The 27,849-nt window shown below is 40.0% G+C and overlaps 1 protein-coding gene across 8 annotated transcripts; it reads right to left on the bottom strand.

Moving 5' to 3' along the window:
* Positions 1-348: 348 nt before the first annotated feature.
* On the bottom strand, positions 349-27,576 carry LOC140916041 (putative ferric-chelate reductase 1). 8 transcript variants are annotated; one of them, XM_073356942.1, is made up of 19 exons: positions 27,509-27,576; positions 26,571-26,724; positions 20,700-20,840; positions 19,828-19,967; positions 16,683-16,878; positions 16,216-16,352; positions 15,603-15,697; positions 14,647-14,797; positions 13,091-13,270; positions 11,255-11,353; positions 10,149-10,296; positions 9,419-9,535; positions 7,601-7,713; positions 7,195-7,281; positions 6,190-6,287; positions 5,910-5,968; positions 4,898-5,041; positions 2,725-2,786; positions 349-2,639 (listed from the first exon to the last, which is right to left on the bottom strand). In XM_073356942.1, the coding sequence occupies exons 5-19, from the start codon at positions 16,876-16,878 to the stop codon at positions 2,547-2,549; spliced, it is 1,779 nt and encodes a 592-aa protein (XP_073213043.1). In that variant the 5' UTR covers positions 19,828-19,967; positions 20,700-20,840; positions 26,571-26,724; positions 27,509-27,576; the 3' UTR covers positions 349-2,546. The 8 variants fall into 8 exon arrangements, with proteins under 8 accessions (XP_073213043.1, XP_073213040.1, XP_073213044.1 ...); XM_073356939.1 differs by lacking the exon at positions 20,700-20,840; XM_073356943.1 differs by lacking the exon at positions 20,700-20,840 and having other exon boundaries at positions 26,611-26,724.
* Positions 27,577-27,849: the final 273 nt, after the last annotated feature.

Here is a 27,849-nt window from a genome sequence, read left to right as displayed (position 1 = left end):
TAAATGTTAACAGAATGATCCAGTGATTTTTTTCCCCCCTTTTGAGATGAGGAGGTTAGTCTCACTATCATGAGCAGCAAGCCCTGGAAACCTTTTTGGGGAAGGCTAGTAGTGCAAGAGATTATTAAAAAAAGAAACAGACCTTTAAGGTTTAAAAGTTGAATAGGTTTTCTTTTGTAGGAAGGAATCGTACACAATATTTTTAATTTAGAAAATAAAATTCATAATTGTATGAAAGTGGTGTCAGAGAAAAGCAGCAGCAGATCAAAGGAGAATTTTCTAAATTAAGCTATTCTCTTGCTTTTATTTTGAAGTGTCTTTATCCCACTAAAAAGACAAGAGACAAACTTTGAAATTAAAGTACTTATATTAATGTTTAAAAAAAAAAATCAAGAATGTGTTCACATTTCCATGACAGAATAGACAATGTTTGAGGTATCAGAGTACACAGCACATACAGCTATCAGTGTAAAAGCCATACAAAAGAACTCAACACTGATAATTAAACAAGAATAAAAACCCAGTGAAACATCTGGTTTGACAGGTTTTTCTTCTGTAAAGAAATACATTTATATGCAGAGTCCCTAGCGACTTTAGAACTGATCTGGTCATATGACAGTAGGGTAGCAGTGGTTCCCAGGCTCCCGAGACTGGAAATCCCCATATTCCATTGCAGTCTAGTCCCATACTCACATCCCAGTATAGTTCCTGCTATTTCTTTCCTTCTGTATCCACACCTAGGGTTTTTGGTAAGTACTTATTTTTTTCCCGCTTGGTGGGGTTTTTTTGGGTTGCCCCACTCCTTCCTTTCTGCTGCTGGTGGTTCTTCTTTCCCATTCCTACACCCACTTGAAGACCACCATTGCTACCCATGAGGTTACCAATCAGCAGGTTGGGGCTGAAACACATGCTTGTGCGGCTGATAGCTCTGGAGGAGCCAAGAAGAAAATAAGCTTGAACCAACAGCCTGAGCCTGTAGCCCTCCACTGAGTTGTTCCTTTAACCAACTACATTAGTGGGTACCAGATGGAGGGAGTACAGATAGGTTATACAGGAGACAATATATAGCCACCATTTAATTCCCGTCTGTGACAAATTCCACAGCTACGTCATGCTTGTTAAGAGAGCGGAGGGTGGACAGGTCTGGATTCATATACCTTTCTTCATCCCCAATCTCACCTCTCACAGCTAGTCAGGTATTCCCTGGTTGGCAAAATATTCTGTTATAACATACCTAAATCTTTGTGCTTTGAAAGTAAGCCGTTCAGGGTTCGCAGGGGGTATTATTGCAGTGATCACTAGTAAAACATTGGCAACTACATAGTCAAAGCGTTCTAGAAGCAGAGCTACTGCCACCCCTAGAGAAACCCACAAAACAAACAATTTAAAACAAGTGGAGAGAGAGTTGTTTTTATCTAGCCAACATTGCTTATGGGAATCCCTTACTGCTCAAAATTGGGGAGAGGCACATTTTCCCCCTCCCCCCCGGGGAGGGGCACCCCCATACACCCAGTCTCTCTAGTATTCCCATGCACATGAAGCAAAAGGTCATGATGTTGGATAGACATGCTAATTTCAAAAAAAGAGCTGTGGGAAAGCAACTTCTATCAGGTTAACCAAGAGGTCAAGGAAACTCTTTGTTTCTATCTAACAGTACCATATTTAATCACAAAGTGATGGAGCAGATATTTTGACTTAAGTGGCCAGAAGACACTGTGACTATCTAGAGACACTGGCACAGTTTTGCTAAAAGTTTCCCATAATGAGTTTTGCAGTGTGTCTTCTCTTTATATTCAAAAGAATTTTTTTTTTAAAATCTTGTGATTGATGCAAGCAATGACAAAGTTACAGGACTGAAGCTCAGCCCACTGTGTGTGTGTTATATGGAACTGCTCTTAGAGCAGAAAGTAGTTTTTGCATTTAACTGCAGAGAAATATGCCAATGTAGTCCTTGATGAATCAACTTGTGTTTGTGACAATCATGCTGAGATTTTTGGAGTGCACAATACTAACATCACATACTTTAAATAAGAACCATTAGGCAGTACATTATTCATTAAGCAATATGGTAAACTGAACTATGTGACAAGCAGATTTAGGACTGGTCTATTCAGTATTCCAAACAACATATGTGTAGGTTAAGAGAATGACGACAAAAAATCAAAACAGTGATTTCCACCCCTATCAACCAGTAGTTATCATCATACCCGCTCAGCCTACACACTTCAAAACAAAAAGTTAAATTACTGGATTAAGAGAGTTATTGCAGTCCTTACTCAGGGAAAGACTCCCATAAAAAAAAATATCAAAGATTGATGTTGCAGTCCTGCCCAAACTGTCTTTAGAATCTAAACATACATTCTCTCTGTTGATGATCATGAGAGCACAGACTGATGAAGTCTTCTCACACACACACACAAATTATTCTTCAAGTGTAACTTCAGGAAGGTATTGCAGCAACACTGGAATCTGTAATAATTCCTTGAGTGGTGCTTCACTCTTGATTTCACTGCAAATGTTCAACATCTAATGTCCTTGCCAGAAATTCATAGTTGGTGGATTGCTGCCAGGAAGGTAATAAGGAATGCTGTATTTCCACAGATGTAGATGGTTAACACAATCTCTTTAAATGTATGACCCTACAAGAGAAAATACACATTTTACAATTACAGTGTTGTAAAGAAAAGCACACACCGTGAAATACTTTCCAAGGTAGCAACTTGCCTCTGCCTCTGCCGATGTTAGCGACTGCAGAATTTGTATTCTATCTTCATCAATCACTTCAACTGCAAAACCAAAACAAACAGGTGGTTAGCCCTGTACTTGATAAGAAGAGATGCAATGTTTCATACACACACTTCTTTCTGGCTAATGGTTGATTTAGTCAATGGAGGGCATGGTATTAAGACTGATGAACAGGTCTCTCTACAGCCAGTTCAGAAACACCACTGAAAAAGCCTCAAGCAATGCATCCTCTCATGGCCTACACTTCAGTGTTCACAGTTAAGTAGAAATAAGGATAGAAGGTTAATGAAAATTTGGAAGAGCTTGCCAGAAGCATAGAGGACACTCTCAGTGTTTTGTCTTTTAAATGCTAAAGAGCAGTGGTTCTCAACCAGGGATAGGCAGAGGTCTTCAGGGAATACAGCAACTCATCTAGACATTTGCCTAGGGTTTACAAGAGACTATATAAAAAGCACTACAAAATCAATATAAACTAAAATTTCATAGATCAGTATAAACAAGTCAGTCTCTATGTACTATATGCTGAAAAGTACAATATTTTATATTCCAGTAGATTTTATAATTATATGGTAAAAATGAGAAAGTATACAATTTTCTGTGACACTTGCATTTTTAGGTCTGATTTTGTAAGCAAGTAGTTAAGTGAGGTGAAACTTGGGGTACACAAGACAGACTCCTGAACGGGGTTACTCATCTGGAAAGTTTGAGAGCCATTGCTAAAGAGGACAATTCGGTTAGGATTTCTACATCAGCTCCTGGATTTCTCATGGTCAGCTGGAATTTAACTCTTCTTTCCTCCAAAAATCCTCAGTTCTTCCCCACCCTCATTTTGAGCCATTTGATGCTGCTTTCCTCTGGTTATTCAAGACAGAAACCAGAGTCATGCAATTCTTCTCCCCTCATGTATAGGCAGCATCTAACTCCTCCCACTTCTGCACATAATAGCTAAATTGGTCATTTCTCTGCATTCTATTTTATTAGTAACTATCACCCTTCTTGTCTACTGTAACCAGGGGTGAAAGTAGGAGGGTACCATGTACTGATAAGAAGCCAGTACCAGCCTATACGCAGCCGATGTTAAAGCACGACCATGGCAGCGCTTTAATGTCGCTACCGGCAGGGCTGCCGACTGGGGGGCGGCGAGGCAGGCAAGAGGGGAAGCTGCCTCAGGGCCAGTGATTTAAAAGGGCCAGAGCCCCGGGCCCTTTTAAATCTCTGCCAGAGCCCAGGCAGTGCGGGCCAGGCAGCATGGATGGGCTGGCTGGGGGAGGCTGACCCCCCAGCCCCACCCCTTCTACCCAAGGTCCTGTACCGGTACGTATTTAATATTACTTTCACCCCAACTGTAACAACTGCTCTCCATCCTTCTCGGCAACTATGCAGTGGTTTATTTACTTGTGTATATAATCTTGACTCCTGGTGAGATACTGACCAAAGTGAAGATAAGAATTTGGTATGAAATCCTGTGCCTTACTGAAATTAACTTCAAAACTCCCATAGACTTCAATAGGGCCAGGGGCCCTGGTATTTAGCAGCTAATGAGTTACTCATTTTTGCTCAAATAGCATTTGTGCTTAAGGTCCCCTGCTATTGATCAGTCTGTTCCTAGGTAGGCAGCTACAGCTAGTTACAGTAATGGTTTATCGCAGAGGATCCCAAGCGACAGTACCTGCTTTCCTATCCAGATTCAAAGGATTGAGTTCACTCCCACACTAAGCTGGACTTTCCCCATAATATCACAATAGCCAGCGTTGAGCTAGCAACACAAACAGATGATTTTTGGAGTAAGTTTTAGAGAATTGTGAGACCCTCTAAGTTTTGGGATTTCATGACACGCAGTTCAATTGAAAAATGTACCAGCACTTATTGCCAGGAAATTCTAACCAAAAAAAAAAAAGTGTCAAAACAATTCACCTATTGTTTTCAAGAGTGGTCACCAAATTTACATACAAGTAGTCATCCATGCATCTATTTCACATATCCAAAATCACCTAAATGAGCTGATATTTGCAAACACAACATTAGTGGCTGGTTTAAGCTTCCTAACTGAGTGAGATAAATTATCCAAGTTTTTGCATTTCACCTGGGAAGTCCTATTTTGCACTACCTGGCCACTACCTGAGTGACACTAGCCATATTGTTTGGTTTGTACCTTTGCGAATGAGACAGTAGCTATGTATCTCCAGGAGAATATCAATACCGACGTGCCAAGCTACAAATCCAATCATTGTATACGTGTCCCATGGGTCTGGAAGGTTGAGTGCTGGTAGGTCCATTCCCAGGAACATAGTCACCACTGTTGTTAAAACAAAGTCATAGTTTAAAGATGTGAAAACAAAACATTGAGAAGTACTGTCCCCAAGACAAAGCGACAAGCTTATGGCTTAGTGGGTGAAAGGTTATCAAGAGTTAAATATACTTCTGGAGGCTTAAGAGTGAAAAACCACATCCAGCTATCTCTAACTGTATGGCTCAGGATAACCATGATCCTTGTTATACATTGATCCTATGAAATAACGTCATAGGATCATAAATTAGCTATGGTCCAGAGCTAATTTACCATATAGATTGTAAACATACTAATCTAAAAAGAGGTTTAGAAGGACAATGATGTGATACACAGCCACCATGTGTGATACACAAATTCCTCCAAATAAATGGAGAACCCCAACCGATTTGGAAACTCTGGTGATTATACATAATTTAAAAAACAAACCAAAAAAACCCAAAACAAAATGGTTTCCCCCAAAACTACAAGATGAGGAGAGAGGTGCCTTGTGCCCACTTAGGCCCTGAAGACAAAGACGAAAGGCACAATAGGGGTCCCAGTACTCCATATGGATAGGTGGAGACTTAGGGAAAGGAGAGGAGCTTTGAATACACAAATTGCACAAATTTGTCTGGTTGTTGCTTACCCTTGCTACTGTACAGGATTATGTCTGGTTTGTATAGCCCACACAGACAAAACCCTTATTCTAAGACCACTTTGGTGATTAACGAGATTGAAGCGGTCATCTACATTAAGATCCATGTTTGTGTAACTAGAGTTCAACCACCACTCCATTTCTGCAATACCAACATCTCAAGATGTCTAAGCAAATTACAAATGGGCTATAAACAATGAGGTACACTAGATATGCCTAGACAGGATTACAATTACTCACCAGCTAGTATTCTAGCTGTTGTGCCAGCACTCCAGTGAACCCAGTTAAATACTTGCCTTCTACAAGGTGAAGAAATAATCAGTGTTATATCAAGTAATTTAGTTGCCAACCTGAAATCTTCCAAAGGATGGAAAAAGATCCTTAAATATGCCATGTTACCTTGAAAAATATGAAGTTTGTATCTGTATGAAACATGTTTAAAACTTGTTTTGTATACTATCAGTGTAACCTCTTGGAGAAGTACATTATGACATTTTAAGGAGTGTAAATATCAGAGTACCTTGGTGCATGAGGAGGTGGTCTGAAACCAGCTATCAGAGGTTGAAAGATTGCCAGAGCCATCACGGTACAGCCAAGATATGGGTGAAAGCCTGCCCACTGAACAAAGGATTTCTTTTTATTAATACTGTGACATTCATGCTAAACAATGCAAGCATTATTCAGACCAAAGAACGGGTCAGGAACAACTGTACACAATTGCAAAGCCTTATTTTAATACAGTTTCTTTCAGGTACATTCCAAGGCCCTCTCCTCAGCTACTAGTGTTCCCACCTCACATGCTTTTTGCTCCAAGTCTTGGCTATGAGTAGAAGCACTTTTTCTCCCAGTGTATGTTTTTAAATTAAATTTAAAACTGAATTGTTATTTATAGTGTACTAGGCAGCTTGAGAAAAAAGAGAACTAGTGGACCATGGGGACAAAGCTAAGAGCAAAGGACATAATTAGGAAAAGGAAGATTCACACTGAGCGTTAGGAAGATTCAGACTGAGTGTTGGGGAGAACTTGATGTCAAGTACTATCATCACACATAAAACACTTTTCTTAAGAGAAGTGCTTTGCATTCCATCATTTAAAATTAGGCCAGATAAAGCACTAGAAAATTATACCACACAGAAGAGTTCTGTATTAGCTGGATGAGGGGAGGGGAAGAAGCAGCAGATTGACTCAGGACCTAATAGATCTTTTTCATCTTTAGTTTCTGTGGTGAAACTAGAAAAAAAGTGGGCTCAAAGCAGGTAGAATAATTCTAAACAAGGGCTTTCACACACAGGGGGAAAACCAGAAAGATAAATGCCTGACTTATACTTGTTTGTCATCAGGAGATCACTCAAGCACAGCAATGAAGTAACAGCTTTCATCGTAATTTCTTTGGAATTAAATAACTACCTAGGACATTGACATTTAAAAAAACCCAAATCTACTGTTCATACTTCAAATGGCATTTATCCTGGAGCCAATACACAGACTTAAAATCTCAGAGGCAGCACAAAATTTTTTTACTCACTTTACTCCAGCCTCCTCTGTATATAAAAGGAAGAACAAAAGCGATGCTCGTAAGAAGCACTGTGGTCAGCATCAGCATACGATGTACCTATGAACATTTAAATAGGTTTAAAAAGAAGGGATGGCAGTGTATTTTGGAGTTTTATTAGATGAAACTGTTAGAGTTTGCATTACATTGGCAGGCAAGCAGAGATTACTAGTAAAGGCAAAGTCCATTGTAAATATGAGACAGTACCTAACTGAGCTCATTGTACTTCACAATTCCAAATGAAAGTTATGGCCTGTGGCACCCCAGGTCAAGAAATAAAAGAAAATTTAGTATAAGGAGCATGACAGTCTCTCGTGTTTTATTCTATTTGTAATAAGACTAATACATACTAAACTTTTATGTATAGTTTTTTGCCCACCTGGAACCAAATCTCCTTTCCAAACAACGAATGAGGCCAAACTGGTTTGAAGAATCTGGCAACAATAACACCAATACTAACTGTAGTCATCCATGCAACAAACATTAATGAAGCTGAAGGAGAAAAATAGTCACATGTGAAAATTTGGTTATAACACTGGATATGAATAAAATTGACCAAATATTGCAGAGGATAAGCTTCAAAATGTAGCATTAGAAGAACATAAGAGTAGAGGGTCAAATCCTGCTGGTACTTGGTTCAAAAATGCCTCACACAAAGAGGTGCATAGGCACATTGGTGTACTCTTGCTATGTTATATCTCTATTTTTTTGAGCTGAGATCAGCCAATAATAGGACTAATCTGTATGGATAGCACTGTAGAGAGATCTGGGCCAGGTCAGAGAAGGCACATGCACAAAGATATAGATTTCACTTCCAAACCAGAGGGCAGTCTATTGCTGCCTTCATGAGCCGGTTCACTGTGCAACAGCACAGGTCAAAACAGAGGCAGTAATGAGCAGCCCATGCGTTATCTGCTGACCACAGGTTTTCTGGTGAGCACCTACACAGTGAATTTTTGAGTTAGATTTTAGTAGCAAAAGTTTAAAGTTAATTCAAAACAGGTCTTCTTTCTTTGACAGAAAGTAGAATTTTCATTCAGCTCTTTAAGGACCTGGTTCAAAGCCAATAAATGTGAATGGAAAGAATCCCATTAACTTCAATGAGCTTTGGCTCAGGCTCCAAACCACCACCCAATGAGTGTCTCATGATTAAGGCTGCGTGACTGTCAGAGGTCACGGAACTCATGGATTCTGGGACTTTCCGTGACCTCCATGACTTCTGCAGTGGCCGGTGCTGGCTCAAGGGCTGCCTGAGTCGGGCAGCCCCTGGGCCAGCAGCAGTTTGGGTGTGTGGGATGCAGGGTGGAGCTTACCTGGGGGGGACTCCCTGGCTCCCACTGGCATGTCCCTGGAGCTCCTAGGTGAAGGAGCCAGAGGGCTCCATGCGCTACTCGCACCCACAGATGCTGTCCCTGCAGCTCCCATTAGCTGCCGTTCCCAGCAGGAGAAGTGCATGGAGCTCCCCTGGCTGCCCCTCCCCCTAGGAGCTGTGGGGACATGCCGGTTGGAGCCAGGTAGGGAGCCTGCCAGCTCTGCCAACCCTCCCCCCACAGCAGGGGTCCCAGGCCATGAGCCGCACCAGCAGAGGTCCTGGACCATTTCTGCACATCCCCCCAGCAGCACCTACGGCCTTCCAGCCCAAAGTTTTAATTAAGGGTATATAGTAAAAGTCATGGACAGGTCACGGGCCATAAGTTTTTGTTTACTGCCTGTGACCTGTCCATGAGTTTTACTAAAAATACCTGTGACTAAAATGTAGCCTTACTCGTGGTACATGCATTTATTTTACATTGTATTGGAAAAAGGGAACTTCAAAATAGAAATACAATTCTAAATTTAGACTGCCAAGTCATAAAAATAAGAAAACAAAATTCCTTTAAAAACAAGAGAGCTAGTAGTATGCTTAACAAATGAGTAAAACAAGTTCCTCTCTCTGGATGAGTAGAATCCTGCAAAGCCAAGTTACAGTTTGTCAGGGTTTTTTAAACTTAAGCAAAAAAAAAAAAAAAAAGTGTTCCTACTTTTCCCCCCTAGTTTTCCAAACCAGCTCTTATATCAGGAGAAGCAGATACCGCAGTGGACTGACACACCACAGGAAATAGCTACTTTACAAAATTTTCATCCTTCTTTCTGCAATCAATAGTAGCCTCTTCAGCACTCGGCAAATCTAGTATTTGAAGTTAGAACTGTAACTTGCCATGGAGTTTAAGAAGAAGTGGAGAGCGGGATCCCCCTACATCTTTCGGAGAGTCTGTGACATTGTACATTCCATTGGTGATCAGAGGCTGACGATGATGTTTGTGAATTAGACCTCCTATGCAAAGGATACAGAGTAGTTTATAGATCATTAATTAAAGTCGCTGTGCTTGTACCCCTTCCCCTCCCATCCTTTGTTTACAATTCAGTGAGCATCATGTGTTGTAGGGGGATGGCGATTGTGTTTGTAAATTTCACCTCTGCAGATTCTGACTGGAATCTTTTGGATTCAGCTCCACCCGCCCCCCTATAAGAGTTTTTCAAAAAATTATAAATATGTATAATCTACCTTAAAAAAAAAAAAGATAGCATTCTATGAGATCTATAGGGGTTTGAAGATTATCTTGTATACAATGCTATTTAGTTTCCATACTCCTTTTAGTTTAATCCCTATTAAAAATTGTATACGATTCTCTCTCAAGAATACTACTCCAAGCACCAGATGGTTATGGAACACATTTATATTAAAAACAAACCAGATTTTTGTTACAATTCCAGAGATAAGCCAGAACTCATCACATTAAGGTCATTTTCACTGGTTACATGTGAAACTTGAGACAGAAGTCAGATTACTTCTCATGTTTATTTTTAATATACCTTACAGGGGATAGTCCTTGTTTAGCATGTTTGAGAAATGTGAATATTTAACCATATCTTCAAATCAGACTTACCTTCACTTGCCCCCCCATCTGCCAGAAAGATGTAATAATTAGCATCTAGATTAAACCTCCCTTTATAAGCAGGAAGACGAAGGTTTCTTCTGAAAGAGCACTGAACAAGACCATCAGCCACTCTCCATGAGATATCTTCAAGGCCATTCTATGAAACATACAATTAACATTTAATACTCATTTCAAGTTTGAAAGACCCCACACAAATTTACTGTGCTCCTTCCTCAAGGCCAGTGATTTTGGCCAAGCTCTGCTTGACCAATGTTGGATAATGAGCCAATGTTCACTGTTTCTTAACAGCCTACATCATAAAAAGAGAGAGTTAGCTGCATCAGCATAGTCCATGATGCCAGCAAAAATCTGAGAGTTCTGCTGGTGTGGTAGGTTTCTAGGCAACAGCTGCAGCCACATGCTTTCACACGTTACATTTTAGGGCTCTGTCTTCAAAATGGTGACTAACAAAATTGAGTCTTACATGGTGCATTTACAGAAAACTATTTTTAAAAGACAATAGCTGCACAGGAGCACTGTGAGGTTAAATTACTTGCTCAAGGTCACACACAGAGAGCATAAGGCAAAGACAGAGTGCTTCCCTGAATAACAGAATCAGGAAATTTGCATCGTATTACCCATTTGTCTGCCACCTCAGCATGACCTTGGGGAAGTCACTCCCCGCTATCATTTTTACTCTCAGTTAACCTCTTGTAGAGTTACTGCAGGGCTCTCAAAGATCACTTGCCCTGTGGAGCTCCATCAGCATTAGCAACAGTAGGTGATTTTTAGAAAGTTTCCCTAGCATAGACGGGGCAAAAAAGGACAAGTTCCTCAGACCACAAGGAAACTACCCCACAAATTGTTCAAATAGAAGTCATAAAGAAGCCAGCAACAGATCTGGGTCTTGACATATCTTATGCATCAGAAATAAGCACCTTCTATGTGAGGTGGGTCAGTAAGGCCAGAGAGGGAAAAATCTTGGGGTCTTGATCATAAGATGGCTGGTTATAGAGCTACTGCCTTATTAGCTCCATTCAGAGCTACTGGGTTAAAAAAAGACAAAATTTAGGACCCAGCTGTGTGCAAAGTGACTTAACGGTCACATACCATACCTCTGAGTCCAACACAGGAGGAGTTCGCCCACTAAGATAGGCCGTGTTTACATTAATACGGTGATCTTCATTAATACACAGATAAGCATCATCGTCACCCTGAAAATAAAAGCATTTTCCCCCAATTTAGATAGAAGTTATAGACAAAGCCATATGCAGATAAATGGTTTATTCCAAGCTCTCCTTTCCACCTGTGCTATACTCGGAGTAACTCCATTGCCATTACAGCAAGTTTACAATGGAGCAACTAAACGGAGAGTCTGGCCTGAAGTATTGTAAAAGTTGAAAGTTTGAACTTACAAAATCAAATGGAACTACTATTTTGGATGACATTAGCTAGAAATCTACAAGGTATTAAAAGTTATTTAATTGCACACCATATGCCAATATCAATCTTTGCATTGTCAAGTTGAAGAAGATAATGTTAAAATTTAAAAAGTTTACTCCAACACAGCAAGCTATAGTGCCTGAAATTATAAAGGCTTACCACCGGGGGTCAGTGGTACATGTACTTTTTTAAGTATTTATGCAGGCAGCACCAGGATAGTCTGTAAAATGGTTTGATCATGGTGTCCAACAGCCCATCGACACAGTGTTTTTGGGATGCTAAAAAAGTGTTTTTATCTAGACTTTTTGAACATCAGTGCCAAAAAGGGGTGGAATTTTAACTCAAATGAATAACTTATTTATAAATAAAATTACTCCAGGCTTTTTCTACAAAATATCCCCATCCGCATTGCCAGAGCCTCTTAAATACCTCCCCCCGCTCTCCTGCTGGTAATAGCTCATCTTAAGTGATCACTCTCCTTACACTGTGTATGGTAACACCCATTGTTTCATGTTCTCTGTGTATATAAATCTCCCCACTGTATTTTCCACAGAATGAATCTGATGAAGTGAGCTGTAGCTCACAAAAGCTTATGCTCAAATAAATTGGTTAGTCTCCAAGGTGCCACAAGTACTCCTTTTCTTTTTGTGAATACAGACTAACATGGCTGCTACTCTGAAACCTTAAATACCTGTGATTATTTAAGCTAAGTAAATCAATTTACATTATCAAATTCTGTGATTAAAACTGGAATTAGCTGTTGAGGTCAACAAAGAAGAGACCATTATTTCTTCCTATATTTGTAGAGTGAAGAACTACTTTTTCCTGTGACAACAGACATGTAGAAATGCTTTAAGAATGTTACTCTGTTCAGGAAGTAAGTTAGATATACTGATTAGTGCAGAATACTCTTTCACATTGTAACTCTCTTCAACCATAAGAATCTCCAAAGGGCTTTCAGGAATGAATGCGTCCACCCCTGAACTGCACACTTATTTTGGACAGAAACCACAGTGAACATACAGCAGATTCCTTTTAGAACAGGCAGTGGAGAATATCGCATTTAACTGCAACTACCCAGGAATTTAGTTATGCTACAATGTAACTGTCTGGAATTTGATCAAAGGCAAGTTCTCCTTATTCTTTCAGAGAGTGCCAGAGGATCTTTAATGCAAGTGTTAAGTCAGGGACTACATTTTTCTATCCACACTTGTAAGAGGCTACCTCCATCCAGCAATGCTCTCGAGCACCACACTGGAGTAATTATTAGTTGGGGAAGTGCCACTATCACCTTTTCCAGCAGCATTTCAGGTTTCTCTTGAAGGGTTCTCATCTGACTACTACTCAGGCTCAGGTCTATTTAATTTAGAAAATCTGACGGACGTGCAGCTGAGAATGGTGGGGCTACACCAGTCTTCATCCTCAATTTCTTGACTAAGAATAAATTATTTATGTATTTTGTTGTGCTACTTGGATGGTATAGGAAATACTGTAAAAAGGATACTCACCATCCACTGGTCATGAGATAATGCAAAGGCTATATATCCTTCACTAGGACCACTCATTTCAATAAGCACTGAGTGGTTATTTTGTTTGAAGGACAGAAAGAAACAATAGGCAGCCCCAGGATCACATTTTGGAGGATTCCTTATGCAGAACTTTGTACTTCCACAGCCGGAGGCATTAAACTGGACAGACAAGTAGAAAATTAAGTTAACAAAAGAAGCTGGTCATTCTCCACCCCACCCCACGTACAACTACAATTACTGTAGTCCCAACTAATGTAGAAGTGAAGATTTACACAGAAAATGCATAAAGAAACCCCTCTTCTTCTCCCCCACCCCACCCAGCCAATAATTACTAACCAGGATTAGAATTCACTGTCATGGTAGTTATTAAATTGTGAGCTTTGAATTCACCAATCAGTTCAAATGAAAGAGTTTGACATCATAATAGTAACAAGGCTATAATTTGGAAATGTAATACAATCCTCTCCTATCCAAGGACATTTCTTCTGTTAAGTTAATTATAACTTATTTTATTAAAGTAAAATGTTTCTATATACTTTTTCAGACTTCCTGGTGTCTCACTTTTCCTAGACTATTCTAAGTCATTAACAACCCCATAGTGCTTAAGTTATTAGAAAGATGCTGCTGTGGACTCTTACCAACTCAAAATAGCACATACTAGGGGAGAAAAAGTGTCTATTTTTTCCTGAATAGTTAGTTAAAAACCCACCAAGAAAAGATAAGCTGCACAGAAGCCCGATACATAGCACTGAACTTTGAGAGTACTTTAAATACAACAAATTCAGAACAAGCATGTTCAATATAGCAGTAAGTGGAAAAAGATGTCATATTGCTAAACCTGGTCATGTTAAATGAGAATACTATTGCCCAACTAATGTTGCAACTTTAATTAGCACTTCAAGAACCAGTAATGGAAGTCCATACAAAGATAAATCCATGTGAACAAGCAGTTATAAATTAAGCCTACCCACTAATGTATAGAAATAATCTACTGTGTTCCTGCCAACCCACACCCTCATTTTTTTAAACCCGAGTTTTATTTATACAGAACCACAGGTCAGCATGGCTCTTTATACATAAAGCATGACATCACTCTCCAGAGGAGCTTAGGTATTTGTCTTTTCACCTTCTTACTAAAACAGTGCTTGAACTGAGTTTCCTTCCCCCACTCCTTTTCTCTCAACACTTCAATAGTTAATAATCTGAGACACACATGATGGGTGAGGTAATATCTTTTATTGGACCAACTTCTGTTGGCAAGAAAGACAAGTTGAGACAAAAAGAGAGAAGTTGGTCCAATAAAAGATATTACCTCACCAACCTTGTCTCTCTAATATCCTGGGACTAACCTGGCTACAACAACACTGCAAACAATAATCTGATGGGTTATTTCCTATCTTCCACCTTCTGCCAACACAGTGGCAAAGAAAACCATAACCGCAGCCCTACTTAGGAAAAAAACTCCTGTTGAAACCAGGCATAAGAACAGAATAAAGGTTGCAGAATTTAGCTCATAATAGAGAAGTGATACCCACTGATTTTGTTAGATGGTAAACTGGCTGTGAAGTTGGTAGAGTCTCTGGTGTAATACTTGTAGGTGTCGTCAACGGTGGTGCATTAGGTTGGGAAATGATGGGACCAGGAATCTTCACCCAAAAGATTTCATATTTCTCTACAACTGTGGCTCTGAGGGGAGGGGAGAAAACCATACAAATATTCAGTGCTGTGAGGGGTGTGTAAGTACTAAATGAATGACTAAATAATGCTTTACGAAAAAGGAGGGAGAAACTCCTTTATTTAGCTGGGCCAAAACCAAACACACGTGTCATATTATGTCATACAATTAATCTCTCCAAACTTGGCATCTACACAGGTACCTGATGGGGTGGGTTGGTGGTTGTTGGTTTTTTTTGGGGGGGGGGGGTGGAAAAGAGTGAAACCCTCCAGCTAAAAGGACCTACCACATAGCAGATCAAGCTTCAGAAACGGATTCAAGACAGTCACTTCCCAACTGCCTGCTGCATAACTTGCAGCATCACAGAAGGGTGGCATTTAATTTCTATTTCAAAAACATGAGTGTCATTGTTCATACCATACATCCTGGGTCCAAACTGTAAAGCCATATAACGGTAGCACACGTGTGCAGTTTTGCTTAGGAATTAAACTAAAATTCACACATCACAAAAATATTTCCATCACTACATTTGTAAATCACCCCTTGCCAAGAGACAGGAAAAATCCTAAGTAGTAGGCCAGTGTCAGCTGGTAACATGCCTTGTAACTTCCCCCACTTCCAAAAGAGGAGAGAATTTTGATGATTTTCCATAAGCGGCAGAGCCAGTTCTTGAGCAGGAATTGGTGTGGGCAGAAGAGGGAGGTTTCCTCCGGAGACATTTCCTGGGTGCTAGTCAATATTTATGACAGAGATAACGCTATATATTCACCAAGTTTGCATTTCTAATAAAGTAGCTCCAATGTTGTGTTTACTTACAGAAATTGTACATGTTCTGGTGCATCTGTGGGAGCAACCCAATAAGCCTCTACATGTTTCTTTTTTGATTTACTAGTGTGACTGACAGCAGAATTCTGAAACAGATATATCCAGAATCAGAGAGAACCTGCACATGGAGTATATATGACAAACTATGTACATATAGCAGCACTCCTATAGTTATTTTACAAGGCAACACAATGGTGCACCAGAGATGCAGTTCAACTCGGTCCTGAACAAGCCCAGACCCACCCCACCTTCCATTGGGGTCCTATGAAAGGGAATCAGTTACAACTGGGCTGTGGAAATGACCAATGTCTGCAATGCTGTGTGTTCTACTTAATACTGACACACTAAGAGGTATAGTCTACTTGCTGTGTGCAGAGCCAGTTGGCGCTAACCATTGCACATTAGTGGAAGCTAGAGGCTCTGGCCAGAGCTAACTGCAGAGAGCCACACCTCCATCTGCAAGTCACTGCCCAACTGTGTTGAGCTGCTGCCTAAACAGAACGAGAAGGGCTAAGAAGCTTAGGGCATGTCTACACTGGGGATTTTAGCTATTGGTGTAGCTACACCAATGCATCTTAGTCCCCATTTGAAACACATACCATACCTTTGTAAGTCCACATGTCAGGAGCTGAGAAATCCTCTCTTCAGCTAGCATAAAAGAGCCAACTGCAGGGCCAGCCAAGTTCTCCGCATTCCGGGCTTGTATGAAAAATCCTTCAAAAATGGGACCAGATAAATTAACTAAAATAAGGAGGGGAAAAAAGGTAAGATGTTAAGATGTTTCCAATGTAATCTGTAAAGGTAGAAGTGAACAAATATGCTTCCCCTGCCCCCCGAACCCTGTGCCTTAGCAATGACCACTGTTTAACGCTATTTTAGAGGTTAACTGCACTGACTTGGATGAACATTCATAAGCATCATCAGGACATTTCAACTTTCTCAGGATGGGGCCGTCTATGGTTCCTTAAACCAGGTAACCCCAAGGAATCTACAGAAGAGGAGTGTGAGGCAAGACAAAGCACTCTCTTTGACCAGCGTACTTTACCACAGCTGCAATGCTGGACACAATACCTTTTATATGGTCCCCTGGTCTAAATTCAGTCTCATTCACTGATATAGTGTGCTTAGGCAATGGCTGTGGAGAATGTCCATGGCAAGGCATCATACTACTGCAGGCCTCTTTTACTTTTCCATTTGGATAACCAGCCGCAGGAACAGAAAGAAAGGCAAATATCCAAAGAGTGAAAGCCAGTCCAGGAGGCTCCATCTGAATAAGTTAAAGTCACACATTATTAACCAACACTGTAAATGCTATGCTGTTTATAGAGTAGGAAGACTAATGATTAAATTTAAAAAAAAAAAAATAGATGTTTGCAAACATCTTCACAAGCGAAGGCACCAGGTTCAAGAATCATAGCAAACTGGAGTATCCAGACAATTGCCAGGCATTCATGAGATTGTTTATAAACACCAAGCATTTAACAAATTTTAGCATGAATGATTATTTGTTCAAGAACTCCTGTGGTTGTGGAGGATCACCCAGCCATGTGGTACTGTTTGTCCTCTCTGGCCAGATTTGTGTTGTGGACAGGCTACCATTTAAAGCAAGGTGTAAGTTTATTTTCTCCTTTTAAAATAGCCCTTTCAGAAGAGTTTTTTCTGCCTTTCTGCTGATATTTATGGGTCCTCTCAACAGTGAAGAGAAGATAGGACCATGAGCAATAGCCCCCAAACGTGTGTGGGCTCACCCTTTGCTTCTTCTATGCTCAGATACTTGAAGTGAGGATACTTGGCCCTTATTACACAGTATAAGAGACACTCCTCACTTTCCTTTTACATTTTCAAAATGCTTCACAAAACACTAACATTCTCACATATGTAAATATCACCCCTGTTTTACAGATGGAGAAACAGAGGGAGAGAGATTATCTGACATGATCAAGGCTGCAAAGAATCTTTGTCCTGGGAGTAGAACTCAGGAGTTCCTGCTTCCCAGTCTCGTGCTCAGCCCATGCTACAATCTTCAGTTGCATTCTTCAGTCAGTCCTAGAAAAGATAAGTCAGCCCCAAGCAGGGACCTGACTCAAAACCCTCCCTACATGGCATTACACCCTTCTTCATCTGACCAGTCCAGTCAGATGAAGCCCACCAGTTACTCGGGACATATGCAGCTTCAAAATCATAGAATATCAGGGTTGGAAGGGACCTTAGGAGGTCATCTAGTCCAACCCCCTGCTCAAAGCAGGACCAACCCCCAATTTTTGCCCCAGATCCCTAAATGGCCCCCCCCTCAAGGATTGAATTCACAACCCTTGGTTTAGCAGGCCAATGCTCAAACCACTGAGCTATCCCTCCAAATGCAAAGGATCATAGCATTAAGGAACAACAAAAGCCTATCACAAGTCCAGACGTTTATTAATCAGAATGACAAAGTAGTCCAAATCAAGCAGTACAGATGGAACTAGTCATATATTTATTCCTTTTTACATGACTAAAGATTCCCCAGTGACAAGATCTTCCCCAGTGATTACAATGGCCAAGTAGTGAAAAACATTTCTTTAAAGTCAGATGAAACAAACGATTTTTAGAATGTTGTCACAGTAATAAAGCTACTGTTTCAAAGTACAAAGTTACTGGCTAGAACTAAACTCTGATCTTATGCACTAGAAAAATATTGTTTATTAGTTTGTGGGAAAAAACCTGTATTTCCATTAGCTACAAACAGGTTTTCCCAAAGCACTCCCCCATGGAATCACCTTTTTGGATTTGAACAGAGTAGTCCTGGACTTTTTTTCTCCTTTCATCATGAGAAACAGATATTGATGCAAAGAACCATGATCTATTAGGACTGAAGATCATGATGGAGGGCAATGTAGATCTGACACCAGAGGTTTAAAAGAAAGAAAATTTAATTTGTTCTGCCACAATGGGGAGTATGGCAGAAAGGTAGGTCTGGGTTTTTAATGTTACTTTTATGTACAGTCAGATCTTTTATGGGGATGGGGTTGCTATTCTGCATGTTAACAGAACATTGTAAATAAAGTTTTCAATTATATCTATGAGGAAATTGTTCAAAATAAGAATACATTTTATACTGATTTTGCCTCATCCTCGTGTTTTCTTGCATTATGGTACTGTTATATGAACAGTATTTGTATACACAATACGTTCTGTACTTACAGGTATAAGATAGCCATTTGATATTATGCACAATATTGTTCCAAGACAGATGCTCGTGTGGCAGCATTATTTCAGGGTATACTCATTAAATGGTACCTGGGGTTTTGACATGTACCTGGTGCACCTTTACCATATGATGAAAATAACTTGTTTCTACTATGGTCAAACAAAATAGTAAGAAAGACTCTTCACCCTCACTGAGGCATCTCAAGGTTGAAAGCAGATTACCAGAGAGAGTAGAGTTCCCCTATTCAACTGTGTAGGAAGACATACCCAAGTCAGAAATATACTAATCTGAGGTCCAAAGATCTTCTTTCTGGGAAAGTACTCTATTTTAACAAATAGATCAGAAAAAATGAGTTCGGAAGCTTCCTAAGCACATATGGATGTAAAGATAACACAGGCACAGCACCATTTCTCAGATGAGCTGAGCCCTGCCCTGTGATAAAAGAGAAACCAGAAAGGCTACAAGGCCAGAGTAACCATTTATTCACTCTAGAACAGGGATTCTCAAACTTCATTGCACTGTGACCTCCTTCTGACAACAAAAGTTATTACATGAGCCCAGGAGTGGGGACTGAAGCCTGAGCCAGGGTTAGGGCAAAGATGAAGCCCAGGGCTGAAACCAAAGCCTGAGTCCTGCCACCCGGGTCAAAGCCCAAGGGCATCAGCTCCTAGGTGGTGGGGCTTGGGCTTCACCGCTCAGCCCTAGCAAGTTTAACACCAGCCCTGGCTACCCCATTAAAACAGGGTCACGACCCACTTTGGGGTCCTGACCCACAGTTTGAGAACCACTGCTCTAGAAGCATGTAATATTAGCTCTTTTCCCAGAGTGCTGGATGCAATCGTACAGAACAATGCAGGATTTGTGCTTCTACATAAAGTCAGCAAACAGCTCTAAATTTGAGAAAAATCCATGTCTTCAGAATGATTATACTTCAGGGACTACTAGAACCACCACCCCCACCCCTAAAAACAAAACTATTGTTTTTCTTAAGAACGCTGAGACACAAGACAGGCTAGTATACAAACTCACTGTGTCATCGATTACTTCTAGAGAGCTGGTTTCCAAGCTTCTTGCAGATGACAAATTAGAATGAATTTGGTGAGCTCCTCCTAGTCCCCATTCAAGCACATCTCAAAAATCCGTCACAATTCTCAGTCACCACCAGAGTTCTGTGCAAGAGGGGCAGAGGAGCACATAGAGGATATAGTTTGCAAGAACTGAGTTGCATTAGATTTTTGGTATAAAGAAAGCTTGCATAGTCCTTGTTGAGATCACAGTATGCTGGCTCAAGTCACTGCAACTTTTCCCTCCCTGTCATGAACTCTTAGTAACAGAAGGTATAAGAAGCTTCAACATGTTTCAGAGTAGCAGCTGTGTTAGTCTGTATTCGCAAAAAGAAAAGGAGGACTTGTGGCACCTTAGAGACTAACCAATTTATGTGAGCATAAGCTTTCATGAGCTACAGCTCACTTCATCGGATGCATTCAGTGGAAAATACTCCACGTCCCCAGCCAGCTTCAACATGTTGACAGTTACCAAGAGATAAGACGTGTATGTGATAAGGCGATAAGAAAACAATGTTTAGGGTTCCAGTTTAAATAGTAGATGATGTGGTACAGATTTTTTTTTTTTAAAAGAGAAGCCAAGGTTATTCTTCTGCAAACTGAATTGGTAACAATGCTACTTTTTTCCCTAAAGATAAAAATGGCTTTGCACAGGGGAGAGAAGAGGGAGATGTGAAATAATGGTCATGCTGAACAGTCATTTAAAATGGGAGATGGGGTAGGGAGACATTTATACAGGGATAAGTGAGTTTCTGCTCCGTATCCCAACTTTCCTACTAAAATTTATTCCTCCTTAAAAAAAAAAGCGCAGCTGAGTTTCTTAAGAAAGTCCCTTACTTTCTTTGAGTGAAGATTCTTTTACAGCATAACATTTTTCTCAGGGTTCTTCTCCCAGTAACAGGAAGTTATTCTTGAAATGCAGTTCCTTCTACTACATGTATATACAGCAGTATTTTAAGTCTTTTGGAGATTCACTTTCTGTGGAATGTCAGAGAGAAGAGGAATTTGGCACTGAACAGAAGCCAATTTTTGTAAGAGGTGAATCCAACCAAATACCGTACCTCAGATTCAAAGTTGCCCAAATTCTCTGAAAGGAGTTCAGTGTTTGAAACCCAATCCAAAGCAGAATGTCATGCCAGATACCATTCCACATAGTGGTAAAGCCCCAGACCTAAACACCTTGAAGTTTGGGAATTAAAGCGTAGCACCAAAGATCATTCTCACCTCCAATCTATTGCATATCTTACCCTTCCTTAAGGGAAGAGAAAAACTAGACCAGGAGAAAATGTCAAGGAGCTGACTTACAATAAAGCCTCAGTATAGGTACATTTTAAGACTTGTGTCTTGTTTGCCCTGAAGTCCATAACAGTAATAACTGAGACAGAACACTTCACAGCCTTGTGAATATGACACCATCAACCACACATTAACTAAAAGCCACGAAGGAAAAATTGAATTGCTTGGAAAATTGAATATATATATTATCAGTACGTCAGGATGGTGTGATATTCAGAGTTTTAAAGGGAATTAGCTAATTAACTTACTGAACCAGTAATAATTGCTTCAGAAAAGTCACCATAAACAATGATGAAAGTACCATAAGATCTCAATAATTCAAATAATGTGTTGAAATCAAGAGTGGTAAGAAGATAAACCTGGTAAATCTAGGTCAATCATTAGTGAAATTACAGAACATTTGTATTCACTCAATACAGCTGTTCTCCTTGGAAGGTTCAGAAGAGTCAGTCCAGGGTCAGCCAAACTCTCCGAACCCTCTCTCATATAACACCTTAATGGAATCTAGAATAGCTACCCTTCCCTCCATAAAATTACAGGGCTACTTTTTCTGATCATTACAGTTCTCCAGTCAGTAGCATAGATTTGCTTTATCATCACAGGCAATTTCCAAAACATGAAGTCATTCATGTTATTTGCTAAAAATGAGCAACCATCACAGAAGATAAGAAAAATAAAACTCTTAACCAACACATTAAGATTATTGCTACACTTGCCTAATAGGTAAACAAATTCAAATGTTATAGTCTGTCCAAAAGCTATTAAAGTTGCAATAAGTGTATAAACAATATAGTGTAGAGCTTAAGAGATATATTTTTCCAGGGCAGCATTGAAACAACAAGTTAAGGAGGAAAATTAGAAAAAAAAAAGTTCCTAATCATGGTGCTCTGAAAACACACTAGAAACATCAGACTTCACGTGCACCCCATTTTTTGATCAGGCTCTTCTGGGGTAAAAATGCACATAGATCACATTGGAGTTATTCTGTTTGAATACCACATTTTGTTGTTTACATTTGTAATTCACCATGAAAGGGAAGAGGACTTTCAAAAAACTTTTAAACATGCCTCCTTCCCCCAACCTGTATTGAATAATTTGGAAATGATTGCAGCTATAAATGTCTTACAATAATGAAAAATAAGATTGTTAGATTTTTTTCTCCTCCAAAGGTATGGCTTATTAAATTACCGTATTTCCAGCTCAAAAGCAGTGAATTGATTTTTGTCAGCTGATCTAAGGAAAGCTCAATCAGAAGGTCACATTAAATCCAAGACTCTAGAAAAATTCCACTAAATCATAACTGGAAAAAGTTAAGCCGCACTACAAATAAAACTGAAGGCTACCCACAGATGACTGGTTTTATACCCAATGTGAAGCAGAACTCAGTTAGCTACACTGGTGCCATACGTGAAGATCCATAGGGACCTTATAACAGGAACACACCCATTAGAAGACAGCAGTTCTTGTAGTATGGGATAACTTAATATAAACGCTAGAGAATATTACTTTAGAGCCATCTGTATACAATTTGAAATGGAAAATCTTCATGGAGTTTAAGGTTTTGTTCACAAGTTAACCAAACTGCAGTAAATCACGAAAAGAAAGTCAAGCGGTTTTATCCTAGCTTTTTTATAGTCCAGAAGTATTTTTTTTAAAATGACCTTATGACATGGTTGTCCTATATGGTGTGAGAGCTGGCAGACCTTAATGTCAGCAGATTGTTAGTTACAGTTAATCATATTATAACTATGTATTCTAGCACAGTAGATTATCAAATTGTTACAGGATTTATACCTTTGTTTTACAGCGGTGACTTGGGAAATGCTTTAGAACTTGCCAGTTAGAGGGGGGCTTTTGTGTGTTCATTATGTACTTTGTAACTCATTTCTATGCAATACACTACTCCTTTTCTGCTCTCTCATTACAGAGAATTGGCAATCCCCTAGCTTCAAAATATACTGATCTGAATAAACCCCCACTTGCAGAAGTGTCATACAGCAATGCTTCAAACACTGAGCTATAAAAAGTACTGAATCTGGAACTTTCCACAGAGTCCTTCAGCCCTCTAATTATGCAGTGTTCAGTAGATCATGATATTTGACAGTGTCTGCTTCCGGTCTCTGCTACCAATCCTAATTCAGGAGAGACTGACTCTCTGGAAATTAATATATAGTTTAGTTTCCACGTCCATTTCATCCTTAGCTTCTCCATGATCAGACTAACCTGATTAACAGTTAATGCCAGCTCTGGTGCTAGTATTTAGTTGCAACAGGGCCATGACTGTAAAACAAGTTTTACAGAGGTCACCTAAACAGCCAACAGCTGATAGGTAACTTGTAATCAGTACTGGCCTGAGCTGGAGTTGAATTGGAATCTTCAATCTATTCCCCGAGCCATTGTTACCCAATGCCTTCCATTTTAAGAAGTCTCTCACAGGATAGGCAAGCTACTCAGGGCTCAAGCAGGAGACTTCTGCCCTGGAGGCACCCTGCCCTGACTCCTGCACTGGGGACAACCCATGCAAATAGGGTTAACATGTTGGCAGGCCAGCAGGGATTGCCTAAAAACCCAAATATTGTTCCCAGGAAGCTAGTGATTTCAGAAGCGAGGAACAGATATTTTGGTTTTCCAGTCAGGTCTTCTGAGTACCTGCAAGAGACACTCCTGAAGTCCCTCCCTCCTCAGCTTATCAGAACTAAGGGAAAACAGCTGTGCTTATTTAGATATGCAATAGACCAGAGCAAGACCACTAACTGATGGAGTTTACAGAGGTTGTTTTGACCTCAGAAGAGAGACAGGAGGGTCTCTCCACAAAAGCTGTTATGATGAGAAGCCAGATTGTTCATAACAGGACCTGCCAACTCAAAGGTTTATCCCCGTTTGAAGTATTCAAGTATCTAGCACTGGCTAAGTTCTTTGGAGGGACAGATTGGAAAATAAGAGGTTGTACTTTCATGGACTACAATGACCTTTGGATCAGGCCCTTAGTAGATGTGGGACAGTGAGGACTGAAAGATGCTGGATTTGACTTCAGCTATTGTTAAGACAATGTATAGTATAGAATTATTAGCTTTGGATTTTGTGCAGATCAAAAGTTGTAAAAACAAACCCCATAAATGTCTGTTTTTAAAATTGAAAATGGATTCCTCCTGAATGTGCCCAGCTGTGCCAACTTTCCCTCTCCATCCTGCCACACCCAACTATCATATTGCATTTTTAGAGGGACAATATTCAACATTAATGGGCTAAAAAGTTGCACAATCCTCACACACATTTTTCTAGAGGACTAAAAGCTGTATGAAGATTAGAATCCCACGGCCTAATCATTCCTTTTCCCACCTGACATGTGTGTGCACACAAACCTGCCCACCCCCAGATGAGAGGTCCACACTAGGTAGTCAGGTGCCTCTGTAGCACCAGCACCATCCCACCTCCCAGGACATCATGGGGGGGTTCTCTCAAAGATCAACAATCTCCAGTTAAAGGGAAAACATCAGCTGGACCCATGGAGAATTTGCAGAAAAAGCAGAGAAGCCTCAGCCTGTGCTATCTCCCATGCTAAACCCTCTACACGTGGGCAATGTTCCTAAAGGGGGACCCTGAGGCAACTGCCAAGGAAGCTCTAGGAGCTTGGCCTCACTCAAGCCATACTGCCAGGGATTCAGAGAGGAAACAGTGCCAGTGCATAACCACTGGGCCTCTATACCGAAGGCCCTGGCATCCAGCAGGTCCCCCGAGCTCCATGAGGTTTTTGGGGGTGGGAAAACAACAGCTGGTTCCACTGGGTTGATAGCAGAGCTCACCCTTTCCCCAAATGGAACAGTCTAGGTTCCCACACTCCATCCCTGAGGGATTTCTTCAGAAGAGGGAGACGGAGCATCGGAATTAGAAACTAGGTGAGCCACTGTTCAGATTCTGCATGCACTTCTGTGCGAGTGATACCTGTGCATATCACACTATGCCATGTTTTCACTATTCTCACAGGGCAACAGGGGACAGAGAGCCCTGCTGTCTGAGCTCCACTTCCCTGAGCAATACAAAAAAGAGGGTTGTGGTCACTTCTGATCCCCTGCCAGCTCTAAAGAACAGAGTAGTCACAGAGAGCAGGACAGCTCTGTTTGCATATTCAGTTTAGCAATAAACTCAGCACCCTGTACTAGTAAGTCATTTAGAAGTTGGGACTTTAAGACTGAGCTATTAGGAAGTCTAATAGATATTTCACCATCCGGGTGAAAGAAAAAGTTGCATTTCAAAAATTTCTTTTAGAATAGAGGAAGAAGGTTGTATTTTAGTCCTGTCATCCTGAGCAGCATAGTATCCCTTTTTAAATTGGGAGCTCTCTGTATTCTGTACACATTCTTTGTTAACTCGCAAAAGACAAAAATATACAGTTCAGTGCAAGAGCAGGAATAATCACAGACCAATTCAAGTCTGAGCAAAGGAAAAATTGGGTCTCATTTGCTGTTTGTAGCGTGGGACATGTTACAATGTTTTCTATTTCAGTTAACATTAAAGCTGCATACATGGAAGATTAAATGTGTCTTCTTAGGGCAGGTCTACACTATGAGATTAAGTCAACTTAAGTTATGCAACTCCAGCTACGTGAATAATGTAGCTGGAGTCGACATAGCTTACGTCAACTTATCGCGGTGTCTTCACCGCGCTGGGTCGATAGGAGAAACTCTCCTGTCGACTTACCTTATGCTTCTCATTCCAGTGGAGTCAACAGGAGAGCGATCTGCGGTCAATTTAGCGGGTCTTCACTAGATCCGCTAAATCAACTCCAGGTGGATCGATCACCACAGCATCAATCCACGGTAAGCGTAGACATACCCTTAGAGATATAAAATTCACACAAAAGAGCAAAGTGCATTTGCTTTAAAATAAAGAAGCCTGACACTGTCATTTTTAAAGTAGACTCCCAAGTTCAACCCACAAACATTTCACACATACATGTATGTAGAACAAGAAATTGTACACAGGTGAACAAGGAGCTAATCTTGCAACTTGTTGCACATTGGCAAACTGCTGTGCTAGTACAGGATCAGGGCCTTTTTTTTTTTAAGCACACATGTTTTTCTGGTACAAATCAGGAAGCTTCTCTGACAACTTTTCCTGAAAATGCATTTTTGCTCTGTCATTTTATACAATAATTTCTGGTTATAATACACACTTGCTTTGTGCCAGGTGCAATTCTTTTTTTTTTTAAAAAAAAGAAAGGGATAATAGCAACTTAAAAAACAAATATAAACCACACTTCTTTCAGCATATTCCACTGAACAAGTATAAAAGTGGAAGAGTAGAGAAGAAAGTTTTCTCTTTTACTTATCCAGTTTACTTTGGTCACTTAATAACACTGTGCAAGATTGGGGCTTCCAGCTAACATTCATGCACATGCTTAAAGTTACTCACATGTTTAGAATATGTGCAAGAGTGGAGTCAGCTTTCCCACCTTTGGCTCCAATCCTTCATCCAATTAATAGGGTTCACTTATGCAGGTTGAATGATAAGATCAGGACCGTTGGATAGTTTTTTTCCCCCTCGCAGGAATAGAGAAGAGAGTTTTCTTTTAAAAAAATACAAAGATACAATTGTAAAACATGAAGAGGCAAATGTATTTTTTTAAAAGTCAAAATTGTTTCTAGATAAAGAAATTTAGTTTAACAGTATCTCTGTTAATATCTCAAACTTGCAGCAATGAACATGCTTACTAAATAATTAGATCTCTTCAAAGTCTTCCGTGAAAGGCATTGTATAAGCATTATTATTATAAAACACTAAATGCAAAGCATTTTCATTTGCTTTATAACTGTTAGAAACATAGCTCTCTCTTTGCACAGGTTGTCCTAAGAAATTTAGGCTTTAGTATAATATAAAAACAATCCTGGAAGTGTATGGCATTAAAATAGTTAATTTGTGTTCATTCAAAAGCTTCTGGACTTCCAGAAAAAATTATATTATATATAAAGCTTAAAATAAAAGTTATATACTCTGCATATACCAAATTATAATAATTGAATTTTGCTGTTCATACCTACATTTCTGTATAGTACAGGGAATACAGAAAACTGAGTTTCTCCCCCATCAACATACTTTTTTTAAAATTCCATTTACAATTATTACTTTCTAATCACAGGAAAGCAATCATTAACCTTATGCCCGACCTACATTATCACAACAGACACTCTTGAACCAGACTGTAGGACACCTGTTCTTTACTTGCTACATACACCTTGCTCAGGATAAAGCAGTCACTTCACCTAGTACCACAAACACTCTTAAAACTAGTATTTTAGTACACGGTTTTCAAAGCATTTTGGCTACCAAGAGAATCTTAACATCATGCTTACCTTATCAAATCGTGCAGAGTGCTCTAGCCACACTTCCTGCTTTCTGACAAGTTGTATCATACTTCAGCAGAGGGGTGGAGTCAACCAGTATTTTAATCAGAAGGGAAAACGCCCTAGGAACAGCTTGTTAAAGTAAGTGTGAGGTTAGGAACAAAGGAAAAAAATAGTAACACTTTAACTTTTAGAAATACCTGTCTTAATACATTGTCTTACACATTTACCACACCACATTTAAAGTCTACTTTACTTCCCTTTACCCTGATGTGTAAGTAATGAAAAATACATAATATTTTACTCACTGGGGGGGAACACTCTTCTTAGACAAATAGGCAAGAAGAATT

Source organism: Lepidochelys kempii, chromosome 8 (assembly GCF_965140265.1).
Source record: "Lepidochelys kempii isolate rLepKem1 chromosome 8, rLepKem1.hap2, whole genome shotgun sequence".
Taxonomy (NCBI): Eukaryota; Metazoa; Chordata; order Testudines; family Cheloniidae; genus Lepidochelys; species Lepidochelys kempii.
This window is presented reverse-complemented; position numbering and strand designations above follow the sequence as displayed.

Bases quoted from the DNA above. Each gene is read 5' to 3' on its own strand.
- LOC140916041 (XM_073356942.1), bottom strand. From the start codon at position 16,878: ATGGAGCCTCCTGGACTGGCTTTCACTCTTTGGATATTTGCCTTTCTT. The intron at 16,353-16,682 runs GTATTGTGTCCA...TCCTTATTTTAG, and splicing joins ACCAGGGGACCATATAAAAG to TTAATTTATCTGGTCCCATT. The intron at 7,282-7,600 runs GTGGGCAAAAAA...AAATGTTCATAG, and splicing joins GAAAGGAGATTTGGTTCCAG to GTACATCGTATGCTGATGCT.